At 45.5% G+C, this 13,239-nt stretch overlaps 1 protein-coding gene across 3 annotated transcripts in view; it reads right to left on the bottom strand.

Annotated features, from left to right (window-relative positions):
- disc1 (DISC1 scaffold protein) overlaps nt 1–13,239 on the bottom strand; it is a 55,020-nt gene that overhangs the window by 13,791 nt on the left and 27,990 nt on the right. For all 3 annotated transcript variants that reach the window (XR_002278393.3, XM_065959394.1, XM_065959395.1), the window contains exons 10-11: nt 10,633–10,693; nt 419–671 (exon numbers count right to left, since the gene is read on the bottom strand). Coding sequence is in view for 2 of the 3 variants with exons in the window: in XM_065959394.1 (XP_065815466.1) it covers nt 419–671; nt 10,633–10,693 (314 nt within the window). In the remaining variant the exon portion in view is untranslated. The remainder of the gene's footprint in view (nt 1–418; nt 672–10,632; nt 10,694–13,239) is intronic.

Here is a 13,239-nt window from a genome sequence, read left to right as displayed (position 1 = left end):
ATGTGTTATGAGGGGGGCTCTTCCTTTTGGGGGGTGGCCACAAGGGGGACTAAGCTCAGTGTTACAGGGGCACTGGCCCCGGTTGGCCCCTGCCAAGAACCGCCCACTGTTGTCGAGGCTCTTTCATTCTCTGACAGCTGAGTGTAAACAGTGAACACGTTGTCTCCAGTCGAGTGGTAGGACTGACCGGGGCGGGGACACTTCATCGGAGGTCACATTTAAAAAAAGAACGAGCATCAGAATGTGAGAGCAGGCAGCTCTTATCCAACCTTTCAGTGAGGATGTGAAGAAGAAATGAAACATGGAGGGTCTCCGAGGGAATCTCCTACAGTGCAGATACCCTAACTCACAGCGCAGTATGAATGCATAGGCGCATGAATAAAACATTGTGTGTTGTTAACACTCAGCGTTGTGTTACCTTCGTGAACTCGGAGTTCTGTAAGTTTGCCTCGGGACACCAACGCCCACCCAACGCCGTCAGCATGGCGCAGTCTTCTTCTTCTTCTTCTTCTTTGGTGCTCTGCGGGGTCAGAGGACAAGCCGCTGCAGAGGGGCGGTCCTCCATGTCCGCTCCGCTGCAGCTCGGGGTCCTCAGCTGGAGACCCCGCAGGAACAGGTGACACGCCTCCAGGTCGGCCTCCCAGATCCGCTCCAGACCAGGACAGCCACAGCTACACAGAGGAAAAGACCAGGATGTTACCATACTAAACTGTACCAATCCATATCATATCATACCAAATCATAATACATCACAATACATCACACCACATCATACCACACAAATATTATACAGTTTCAATCCCACTAAAAGACACATTACCCATGATGCAATTCCCCCAATAAAAGCCATGGGGCAGTAGAAGCAAAACTACATGATGCAATGCACTTCCAAATCAAAACAAAAAAGCATTTTTACAAACACCAGGGAGTTGGACACGAGTTGTGCAATATCCTAACAGTGTGTCCTAACAGTGTGTCCTAATAGTGTGTCCTAACAGTGTGTCCTAACAGCGCGTCCTAATAGTGTGTCCTAATAGTGTGTCCTTGCAGTGTGTCCTTACAGTGTGTTAGGACAGCGTGTTCTGTCCTAACAGTGTGTCCTAATAGTGTGTCCTTACAGTGTGTCCTAATAGTGTGTCCTCACAGTGTGTCCTTACAGCGTGTCCTAACAGTGTGTCCTTACAGCGTGTCCTAACAGCGTGTCCTAACAGCGCGTCCTAACAGTGTGTCCTAACAGTGTGTCCTAACAGTGTGTCCTTACAGCGTGTCCTAACAGTGTGTCCTAACAGTGTGTCCTAACAGTGTGTCCTAACAATGTGTCCTAATAGTGTGTCCTTACAGTGTACAGCTTGATTCCATTGTTTCCTGGTTGAGTGTGTTCTAACGTCCTGCGAGCATCGCAGCATAGGGCAGCATATGTAAAGACAGCTCAGGAAGCCTTGACCTGAAGTCCTTTTTTGTTAACGGCTGCCTCGCAAGGGCGCTTTGAAAAGCGGAGTGGAGTAGATGTTTACTGAACGACCTGCTCCACCCTTCAGAGTCACAGACACACTGAGTCATGCAGCCGAGTGGACAGTACAGGACGTCTTTAATACGATATGTACAATAAAGCTCTGACAGAGAAGGAGAAATAAATCGAGACGAGTTATTGTAACGAAGCGTGATGAAAGTGAACGCCCTCCAGTTATTAAAAGAGAGAGAGAGAGAGAGCGCCTTTATGTTCATCTCTGCCGGGGTCACTGAGCATAAGTTCAGAGGGAGGACAGCAAGATGACTTTTTTTATCTGATTCACTTCCATCAGTCATCCATATGTATGAATATATGAATATACCTCGACCTGATCCTCCAGAGGAAGAAAAACCAGGAGAGAGAGCAATTTAAAAAAGCAACGTGACGACTTATGAGAAGGTCTTTTTGGCTTTACAAAACATGATTTCATTTCTCTTAAAAATACTCTTCTAAGACCTCTAACCTTTCAAATGTTTGTGTGCATGCCCTTTCCCTTTCTCTGACATTTAGATAACAAATCATCCTTGAATAATTCAGGTTCAAGGGACATTTTAGGAACCAAATCCAATGATTTTGCAAGAAATTCTTCATCTAATATATTCTAAAAATATAAAAAAACAATAAAGAATGCATAGACTACATAAATGATGAATGCAGCCATTACGGCATCATAGATTGGTTTGCTGAATGCCTTTTTGAAGCCAAAAGATCAGTATTTTCTTCATCTCCATCTTTGTTTCTGAAGCCGGAAGTGACCATATTTGGACAAGAGGGCGGAGCTAGAGAAGAGTGAGGGATTTACAAATGCCAAAACAAAAAGTTAAACGCTAACAACAGTCCTGACTCCCATGGACAGGAACATAAATCAAATGACAAACAGGGAACAAACTAACAGTCCATGTGTATTATTAGTCTGATATTTACATGACCAAATCTCCAAAAGGCTCCAACAACACAAACACGGCCCAGAGGTTAAAGGTCAGGGACTGAATCAGCTGAGGTGACACCTAGCAGACAGCTAGCAGCTCCCATCTGTCACTCAAAGAGGCCACGCCCCCTAATTCTACATCCCTTTAAGCCTTAATATAATGTAAACAGGTGAGTTGTATAAACATTCAGCCCGTACAGTTGAAGAGAGAAATGAGCTCTAGAGACCCAAACTGTTTTTATACCAGACTGTAAACATGTTTATTTTAACATAGAGCTCTATGGAGACTGACTCACTGCAGGAGACAGACTCTAGTGGACACTGGAGGAACTGCAGCTGTTTTCACTGGCTGTATCTATTATCTCTTGAGCTGGCTGCTTGCTCCTCACTACAGAGCATCAATATTTAAATTTAAATATTGATGCTACGACGGATTATTTTTCTTACTTTTAAAAGTAAGAAAAATAATCCGTCGTACCCTTCCTCCATAACAACCTTGCTTCCAGGAATGTGTTTGTGTAGAAAAAACAAACTGAAGCTGACAGAAAGCACCACATATCTTAAAGGAAGAAACGTCCTCAGACTCTGTGTTTGTGTCGACAAGAGGAGTCTCCGTCTCTTTCACACTTTCACACCGACTCACTGAGAATGATAACAGGTAAGAAGTCTGCACACAAATAAAAACTCATATATGATATATTCAGTATTTTCACCTAGAGAGCGGCTCCCTGCAGCGACGGTAGATTTGAGAAATTGAGAAATTGCTCGTTCTCCATCATGCATAAACAAACTCCGAGGCAGAAGCAGCCAGACAATGCTGTTTAATCTTCCCCTCTGTTCCCCCTCTCTCTCTCTCTCTCTCCCTCTCTTTCTCTCTCTGTGTGTGCTGAAAAATTGAATGCCACTTGTTTTCCAGCCCATCTCCTGCCTGAAAAGGCTGCCAACCTCTGCACCCTGCCAACGCACGCCTCTCAGCCGCTCGCTAACCTTCGTTTGGCACACAGACAATAGAAAAATTGCTCGGCCCAGCCCCCCTGCCCTCGCCAATTCACCACTCAACGCTGCTGCCTCTGAATTCTGCCATAGTGGGGACGCAGCCAGTGAGCCGAGCCATTGTTATTTGTCTCTTCTGAAGTGGAGAGAGAGACACACACACACACACACACACACACACACACAAATCATTCTCTGTGACAATCAAACATTTCTCTAAAAACGTCAAAGTCGGCCTCATCAATCACAAAGCGTTTCTTTAACGACAAACACGATTCATTACAAACAAACAGCTTTATGTTCAGACAACACGTCAGCTGTTAAACGTCTCTGTGATGTCAGCGCCCTGTTGCCCGTCGGCATGAACTCCTCGCCCGGGGGTTAATTGGTGGCAGCCGCTCGGCAGGGTGTGGGTGTGCTGCTCGGCTGATGGCCCGGTAATAAGACGGAGAGACAAACGGGCATGATCTGTCCTACAGTCGCTCAGTGCGTCCTGAGGGAGCGCTGACTGACAGCGCTGCTCTTTCTCCTCCAGGCGATACACACACAGACATGCAGACAGAGGAGGATTATATTTATAACTGCTGAATGAAGGAGCAGCTGTCGGCTCCTGCTGTTACCACCAGGTTCTGTTAGACGGCTGGCCTGCAGTCAGGATGTTTTCTGCTATCTTTTCTTCACTGTTATTTCACGTTAGCTCATGCAGTGGTCCGTCAGAAGTTTGTATATTATTTATCTTTGCACTTTAAGATCATTCCCTGCTTGTCTAGTGAAACCCATGGGGAAGTTAATCAGAACGGTATTGGGCAGACAATCTTCAGCAAAGGCCAGATTTGGTAGTGGTTCTAAAGATCTTCCCCATGTACAGAAGCTTAGAGGCCCTGACACACCAAACAGATTGGCGGTCCTAGTTGGACTGTTAGTGAGCGGTCGTCGCACTAGTTTTTGCGGTGTGTCCTGCTCCGTCGGGCCCCGTCTGCATTTTGTGGCCGATTCGACATGTTGAATCAGGTCTGTGAGAGGAATCTCTCTGATTGGCTGTTGGGAGGTTTCATTTCTCTCCAGCTCTCCTCACAGGTTCAGTAAAGCCCCTTGAGCATGTCTCTGTAGTATCCATGCTTTCACCCATTAGTGCGGTTTCTCCTTATTTGTCTCCTCCGCTTCTTCTTTTCTTTTTCCACTAAAAGACCAAGAGCTGACAACACCAGCGCCATTTTCAACTTTTTATCAGACATTATTCTCCATTAGTAGACGACCTATAATACAAGTGGTGAGCGACAGCGGTGTGAAAATGGTCTTCTCGTATCATAACAACAGACTACCTCCACCTGCTGGCAAGGAGAGTTATTTCCTCTCACACATGAGCAGAACGTACGTGGTGGTTGGCCGTCGGCTGTAGTCTTTGTGCAACCTTTTGGCCAAGACGTGAGGCGGCGCCACAGGCGGCCTTCGTCGCAACGAGTTCTTTGCCGTCTGCTTGGTGTGTCAGGACCTTAAGTCCTCAAGAGCAGGCAGCAAGGGTTTGCTTCCTTACTTTATGTGGCTCGTCTCACTCACTCTCTCTCTCTCTCTCTCTCCCTGGTTTCCGACACTATCCACTGCCCTATCTCTAAAAGAATAAAGGCATTAAAAGCCCAAAAATTGATTCTAAAAAAAAAAGGAGCACGCAAGCACTCTGTGGATTGTAACATGGACAAAACGATAGCAAATTTGGAAGCGAGCTGACTGAAGAAGGATAAACAACAAACACTGCAAATCAGTGTTCACTAACGTCCAGCTCGCTCTCTAACCTTTACATGCCATGTTCACAATGTCTCTTGATGTTTTTATTCTTCCTGAACTGTCAGTGAAAAAAAAGCTATCACAGATTCTTCTGCCAGTCGTCCACCATGTTTGTTGACTCCAAAGTCACATCTGACAGCGAGAGATTTAGTGACATTTCCAGTTGCAAGAGAGTCAGGACTTGGGTTGTTGCTGAATTAATCTGTTGGTGTGTACAGGAAATACACACTTCAAAATGAGTCCACGATGACCTTTCTCTCATGAAGTCACACTTTCTGAGGCCAAAACTTTTCACTAATCCACAAAGCAGAGGAAACAGAATCATCGGCCAATTTCCCTCCAGACTGAGCTCAGAGAGCGAGAGAGAGAGAGAGAGAGAGAGAGAGAGAGAGAGAGAGAGAGAGAGAGAGAGAGAGAGACAGAGTTTCCTGCTCCAAAAAACAGGAAAATAAATGCTTTGAATGGTGTTTACAAATCTGTTTTTGTTTGTATTTGTAGTAATAACTGTGACCGCAATGTGATCAAAAGGGAAGTCGTCAAATCATCTGATAATTTGAACTCTTACCAGAATCAGATGCACCTTCAGGTTTGTCACATGAATCCTAATAACAGACAAAGAGAGTGAAGACCAGCTCCTGTCTGTACTCACAGATCGTCGTCTAATCTGTCTTTGAGTCTATTTTTGGTAAATGAAGCGGAAGAAATGATCGTCCTGAATCAAATGAAATTAAAGCCTCTTTCACCTTCTGTCTCGTGCCGGCGTCTCCGATGTTTAAGATCCATAAACACAATTCACACGTCATGAGAAGGAGACGCTGAGGCCTCACTTTAATCAGGCAGCGGCGTCTCAGCTAACACCAGCTGAGCCGAGGTGTTGATAATATGTTTGGATGAGGTGTGACAGTCGCTGCATGAAGTGAACTGTTTGAACGCTGGGCGGGTTCATGAGAGGCGCACAGCGGAGCGGCTCACCTCCCTTTCTTTTAAACATTTCTCTAACGTGCTTTTAAAATCGTCTATAATTAGAGTGATCATAATATATCAATATCAACAGTTAGCATTCTTAGCTAGCTTGTCTTCCATTTTATCTGAACAGTCCCTTAATTTACTGACTCTGCACTCCTGGTAATAGTCTGGCACATAGCCCCTAACTAACGAGCGCCGCTGCTCCAGAAGTGGACCTCAGCTCATCTCTTACATTGTGTAGAAACTACGTCGTCTCAGGTCTCATTCAGCAGTAAGTAAACTCACAGTATAAACTCCGTCATCGGTGACGCACTTTGAGTGTGAGCTAGAGTACACAAGAGGTAGAGAACGAGCAGGGAGACAGGGAGGCGTGTGATTGGTTCATCAGATTGGTACCTCGTGGCAGACATTGGTCAAAGTTTTTACAGGATTACAACTGCTACAGATGATGGATTTTCTTTGTTCCTTTTTCAGAGAACATGAGTTATTAATTTCTGTCAGGACCTAAAGACAAGTTCAACCAAAATCTTAAAGAGTGGATCTGGAGGGAATTACCAACCCTGTCTTAAATGCTAAACAAACTGTCACCCTGTGTCATCAGTAGACTGCTGATTATAAAGATCAGGTTTGTAAAAAATCACATTACAGGAAAGCTTCTCGGTTATTGGACGCTGTTAAAGTTAATTTCCCTCCTCGTCACAGTCATTATCAATCGATCGACTCGCCAGCCGTCAATCAGCTTCCATAACCAGAGGCATTTAGAGCAGACCACAGATATTCTGCTTTGGCTTCAGGCGACGACCGGCAGCTTTAACAGATCCAGTCTGGCACACTGACACATGTTCAGCAGCCCCCCCCGCACACACACACGCACACGCACACGCACACGCACACGCACACGCACACACACACACACACACACACACACACACACACACACACACACACACACACACACACACACACACACACACACACAGCCATCATCCGCTATATATTTAATCACTCCGCTATCATGTACATTACTGTTAATGGAGTGCGGTGTTGATGGGAGGTGAGGAAAAGGAGGAGGGAGGAGGGAGGAGGGAGGAGGGGAGGGGAGGGGAGGGGGGAAGATTAGTTGCTGGTGAGATGTCTGGTCTCCGTGGAGACGGATGGTGCTGAAAAAAAAGCAATTATCTCTTCCTTGCTAAAGACGAGAACAGGATGTTAGAGCGGCGCGGGCGCTGTAAGTGTGTCACCAGAACACAAAACATTTTATTCAGATTAGCAGCAGTTGTTTAATACATTATGGAGATGATTCATTAGGAGATGCCGCTCGCATTTTTCCTGCATTTATGAGTTCTTGTGTTGAGATTTGGAGGTAATTTTTCATATTTAACGGAAACAATGCAGCGGGTGTACAACACATGTTCTCTGACGTGCCCCCTTTCACACAACACATCCTGACATTTTTACACACTGTCAGAACCCGGAACATTTCTGGAATTGTCTTTCACACGTGTTGGACTCACTCTCTCAGCTTGAGGAGGAGGGCTGGTTTGAGTGAGGAGGAGGAGGAGGAGGGGGAGGAGGAGGAGGAGGAAGAGGGGGAGGAGGGGAAGAAGGAGGAGGAGGAGGAAGAGGAGTGTATTATCATGCAGGAAGTCAGCTGTGTTGCCAAGTCTTTCCTCCCATTAGACAAACAGCTCAGACAGGTGCTCTCTCCCTCTGAAAGTCTGTCTCACTTTCTCTTAAAAACACTACATTAAAATCACACAAAGTGGCCATCTGCCCTCTTGACAGAACGGGTCCAGAGACGTGCTCCCCCGCCGGGCGCTGAGATCACTGCCATGTTGCTCCTTGACCACGCAGAGCCCCAGCCCCGTTCATCCTTCAACAACAAACAGCCTGCAGTGTGTGACTGAGTCCTGGCGCCAATCCAGAGAGGTGACCCCCTCCTCTCCAAGGAGGCAAGAGATATCCCCACACACACACACACACACACACACACACACACACACACACACACACACACACACACACACACACACACACACACACACACACACACACACACACACACACACACACACACACACACACACACACACACACACACACACACACACAGTGACTCTGACAATGTAAGCCTTCCCGGTCTCTGAGTAAAAACCCAGGCGGCCTAACCTTCCTCCTCTGAACACTCAAAAAAAGACTCTGAGTGAAAAACAGCTCACATGGTGTACACCAAGACAAAACCCGTACCATCCACCAGATTCTCCCAGAGGACATTTTCATCCGACGGCAGGCTGTGTTTCTGCCATGTGCCATCTTTGCAAATATTATCTGATGTTTTGACAAGCTGAGGGGACAGCGGCTAGCAGGGCTGAGCTCTCACTCTCTTTAATAATACACACAAGAAAACTAATCTTCAAATGCAGATTGTGTTACATTTTGCTGTACGAGTGAAATCAGGGCGGAGCATTCACATTAAGAGAGCTTTAACAGACAGAGGGTGATATCAGATCTATGTGTATATCAGGTGTCTCATATGCACGGCTCAAACACACACACACGGCAAAAACAATCTCTCTCTCTCTCTCTCTCTCACACACACACACAATCAGCATCACATACAGACACACGCTAACTTGCAGCTACATCATAACAAATATTAATTGTCAGCTGGAGGTCTGCAGATATGTCCTGCTGTTTTTTTCATGATTGGAGGGGGGCAGACAGATCAGACAGGCATGTCTGCTGTTACCATGGTGATTTCAGATGCTGTCTGTCAGTTTGTGCCGGCACAATCAGGAAAAAAAAAAGTCCTGAAGTCGGAGGCTCGTGGCTCTGCTGTCACTCTGTGAGTGAGCGAATGTGCGCGAAAATCATCCGACCGGTCAGAGCGGCTGATCGAGCCGTGATCGACCTTCGTGCCTCGGTGTACACTGAACGACTGACGATGCACGATCGAGATAAATTTAGGCCTGACTGAAGAATTAGTCATATGAAAAATCGTGTCCATACAGTCTGAACTCTTCCCGTGGACGCCTGGCTTAAATCGAGTAATTTTAGGCCAGGCATCTGACCCCGTTAGAAGTGTAAATGAGTGACAGGTGTCATGGCCCGCCCCCTTGATCTGCTGGACATATGGGCTAATTTCATTCAGCCTACAAGACACCAGCTTTTGACCAATGACACGACAGCTGAGAAACAGACTGCAGAGATGGTAAGAAACTAACTTAGAATCTCTTACCTTTATATGCGATTTTTTTGATCCAGCAGATGTCGCCCTTGAGCACCAGCATGAAACCAAAACAACTCGCGGTGCATTGTTGTGTTAGCATGCTAATGCTAGTGATCTTTATTATGCTGGTATCTTCACACTGCATGTAAATTTACCTGAAATGAATGTGATCTAGAAACACAGTTAAGCAGTGAGTACAGTATGTTATTCTTCTTTTCTCTAGTCCCTCAATTAAACAACTTTTATACATGAGGGGAGGAGTCAGCCGGCTGTCCTGGTGATGTAAACAAACTGAAGATAGGACTCGGAAAACTCGGACAGTGGGACTCGGGTGTTACACCCATTGTAGACAGTCATGACATTTTCAGAGGATATACTTGATTTCTATTATATTTAAGTGTGAAAAATCACATATAAAGCCTTTAAACAATTTTACTGGACATCACAGGGATCGCAGTGCTAATTCTGTTAGCCTTTTAATGACAATTTCCATCATGCGTTAGCATCAAGCTAACAAACTAAGCTGTTCATCAAGGCCCATCTGTCAGAAATTGCTCCGACCCCTGGAGAAAAATGCACCAGCCTGGGGCGTATCTGGAGGGGTGGCATGTTTTTGAGTCCCTAAAGAATCAAGCTAAGAAGATTTACATGTTGCCAAGTAAGAAGTCTTGACACACCCCTGGTGCCAGTCCCCACTGGAAATCTGACCAATAGTTATCCTTTCACCACTTCTTGAGAAAACAAGCCGATCACATCTGGTCACAGAGAGCTGAGCTGCTCTGACCGTGATAAGGAAACAGAAAGATTGGTCACCTCCTCATCACATCACCAACATGCTGTTTAACTTCAAGGCGAGCTCAGTCACCAAACACAGCCACCCAACCTGTCCTCAGAGATTTAAGAGCTCCCACATGCAAATAGACACAACATATATGATGCTTTATTCCTCGGTATGGAGGTGGAGACAGAGCAGATATAGAGTTATGAAAATAAAACAATAGAAAACGTGAGAGAGGGAGAGGAGAGGAGAAAGTGAGCAGGTGTGAGACGGAGGGAAATGTGAGAACAGCGCTCTGGATAAGAAAAAAGGTGTGATTGCTTGATGTGATGGGTGAGGTATCGGGGGGGAGACGCTGCCTCTGTTGGAGGAGGATTCTGTGTTCACATCTCTTTTTATTTCTTGTAGAATATGAAGTCTTTACATCAAAGAGAAAACACACTCACCTGTGCAGTCTGTCCTCCAGCAGCTTCATGTACCTGGAGGTGTTTTCTTTCAGACGGCTCTCTGTGAAGAGAAGAAATCAGCGTCTTACTTTCACTTCATTTACTTCTTTCATTAACTGAGATAGCCCATCGTAGTGTCTCTTAGCGACTTCTAGCAGTAGCAAGAAATGACAGCTTAAATAAAAGGACAACTAACAAACCTTTAATACACGTTTTAAGAGGTCTTTATTCTTTATGACCCAAAACAGACAGAGACAACAACATCACCACCAGCCAGGCATCTCGCCTTTCCCCACATCCAGATGAACAATATTTATTATGAATCATGAAGTTTGTGTTTGTGCATGTAACTTTCATATCCTGATATTAGACTCCAGGATAAGCCCTCATCATGATTTTGAGAAACCCAATTTCGCTACCTCAAAGACGCTGATACTGTTGCATGTATACGGCTAACCCCTGTTTCTGACCTCCACCGACTTCCTGTGCAGACCTGGCCTCAAACCACAGTCTGTAAACATGATTGGATGAAGCCTCAGTGACGTCACCTATCTGTTCCTGCAGGGGGCACTGGAGTCCCATCGATGGCGGTCTCCATGCTGGAAATGCTGTCTCAGTCTAACTTTCAGTCAACCTAACAACAGGCTGAGAGCTGGAGCTGAGGCGGGTTTTAAACCTCCTGACAAACTGTTACACTGTGCCCACCTGTCAGTCAGGTCAGCTACACGCCTTATTGTGAATAACTCTTATCCTTCATCAAATCAAAACTGATGAGTCATCAAAACATTCACCCCCCCGAACAGTGTTTGTCGATCGAGACATGAGCTAATCACACCTATTTGTTTTTTTGAACCAGGCTGCAAACATGTTAATCTCTGCTTTTTTGAATGGGTGTGTATGTGACTTCCTGTGCTTCTGCAGCCAGCCTCTAGTGGACACTCAAGGAACTGCAGGATTTTACTCTTCTGCATCATCTTAGTTTTTTAACACCGGAGATTGCTGCTTGTTCCCAACCAATTTCCCTACAGCCAATCATCTTATTTTGCCTGTATCAGTTTAAATGCAACATACAGGTCCGTATACAAATCAACATTAAATAAACAAATACCTTTGATTGTGCAGTACCCACTTCTAGAATTAAAACAGTTCAGCTTCAATGCAAACCATTAAAGTTTTTTTAAGTGCGTCCACATATTCTCTGCCTGATGAAACCATATGTAATGAGCTGTACTGTGCGCTCGCTCTCTGATAAAAAGACAGAAGTCCTCACAGCTGGTGACGGCATTGTGCATAGAAAGTGAAACAGTACAGTGGAGTACAGTCGCCCAGCTGGCTCTCTGTTCAGACAAACACACAGCGGAGGAGAGATGATTCCCCCCTGCTGTAAGACGGGATAGAACGGAGACGGCCCGGGGATAAAAAGGGATTCTTTTATGGCGTATAGGTCCTCGTAACGTGCCAGATTTTCTGTGGGGCATGAAGTCGGATGGATAGCTTTATGTTGCTTCCTGTGCCCTCTGCCAGCAGCGGGCGGTGCCTGAGGAGGAGACGCCGGCCGAGAGAGAGAGAGAAAGAGAGAGAGAGGAGGGCAGTCTGAGCGCCGCTAATGAGCTCATGTATGAAACATGAGGAGATGCCCCCCCGCAGCTGCAGAGCTCTGAACACAATAGGATGCACTTATATCAAAATGTGCAGCATATATATACGTGCACAAGAGCTGTAACGTTTAATACAACCCCCCTCTTCACTTATACACACACACACACAGTTCTGATTCACTGCTGAAATAGGAAGAATGAAACATCTTCTTCTAGTGTTTTTGTGCTTCACAGAATCATGTCGGCTACATTTTTAGACTTTTTCTGTAAATTAAAATATGAATTTCAAACAATGTTAATATTAAACGTTCCTCAGTTTAGGGTGACCTAGTGGTCCCGCTATGTGCCGGACTCCTCAGTCCGGCACATAGCGGACTGCTCATTTTCATCACTTGTCCCACATCCCGCTGATTGAGACTATATCCCACGTTTCATTGGCTTTAGTTTTCCAGAGTGCAGGTTACGCCCCACTGCCACAAAACAAAGACACGAGCTACCTGGATGCATGCAGACTATGACAAAGAGAGAAGATGCAACAGAGTCTGGGAAAGTATTCGCTCTCAGCTGCAGCTGGTGGAGGGCGACACCCAGAATCTTTTAAAGAGATGTCGCTAAAGTTTTTTTTTTAAGGGAGTAGAAGACGACTTAAAGCGACACAGTGCACGCAAGACTCACAAGAAACTCTCGATCTATGGATTCATTCCTCTTGAAAACAAAGTTGATAATCCACCAGAGAAGGTAACAGCAGCTAACATAACAAACGTTTAGCAGCACTCGCAGTCACACAAGGCAGCAGAATGCAGCTCCGCTCAGAAATTGAAAAATAAAAATCCTGAGGATGAACAAGAACAGCGGGCATAGTGCAACATGCATGATGTGAGACCAAATCAACCGGTGGTGAATAAAGTTATTTATGAGCTCATGGTTTCAATAGAAGATTATTTGGACATCATGTCGATATCTAAACTCCAAAACATTTCAGACACCAGGATGTTAGCGCTGTTAGCTC

Source organism: Labrus bergylta, chromosome 10 (genome assembly GCF_963930695.1).
Source record: "Labrus bergylta chromosome 10, fLabBer1.1, whole genome shotgun sequence".
NCBI lineage: Eukaryota > Metazoa > Chordata > Actinopteri > Labriformes > Labridae > Labrus > Labrus bergylta.
The sequence above is the reverse complement of the archived record's forward strand: the minus strand, read 5'-3'. Positions and strand labels throughout refer to the sequence as shown.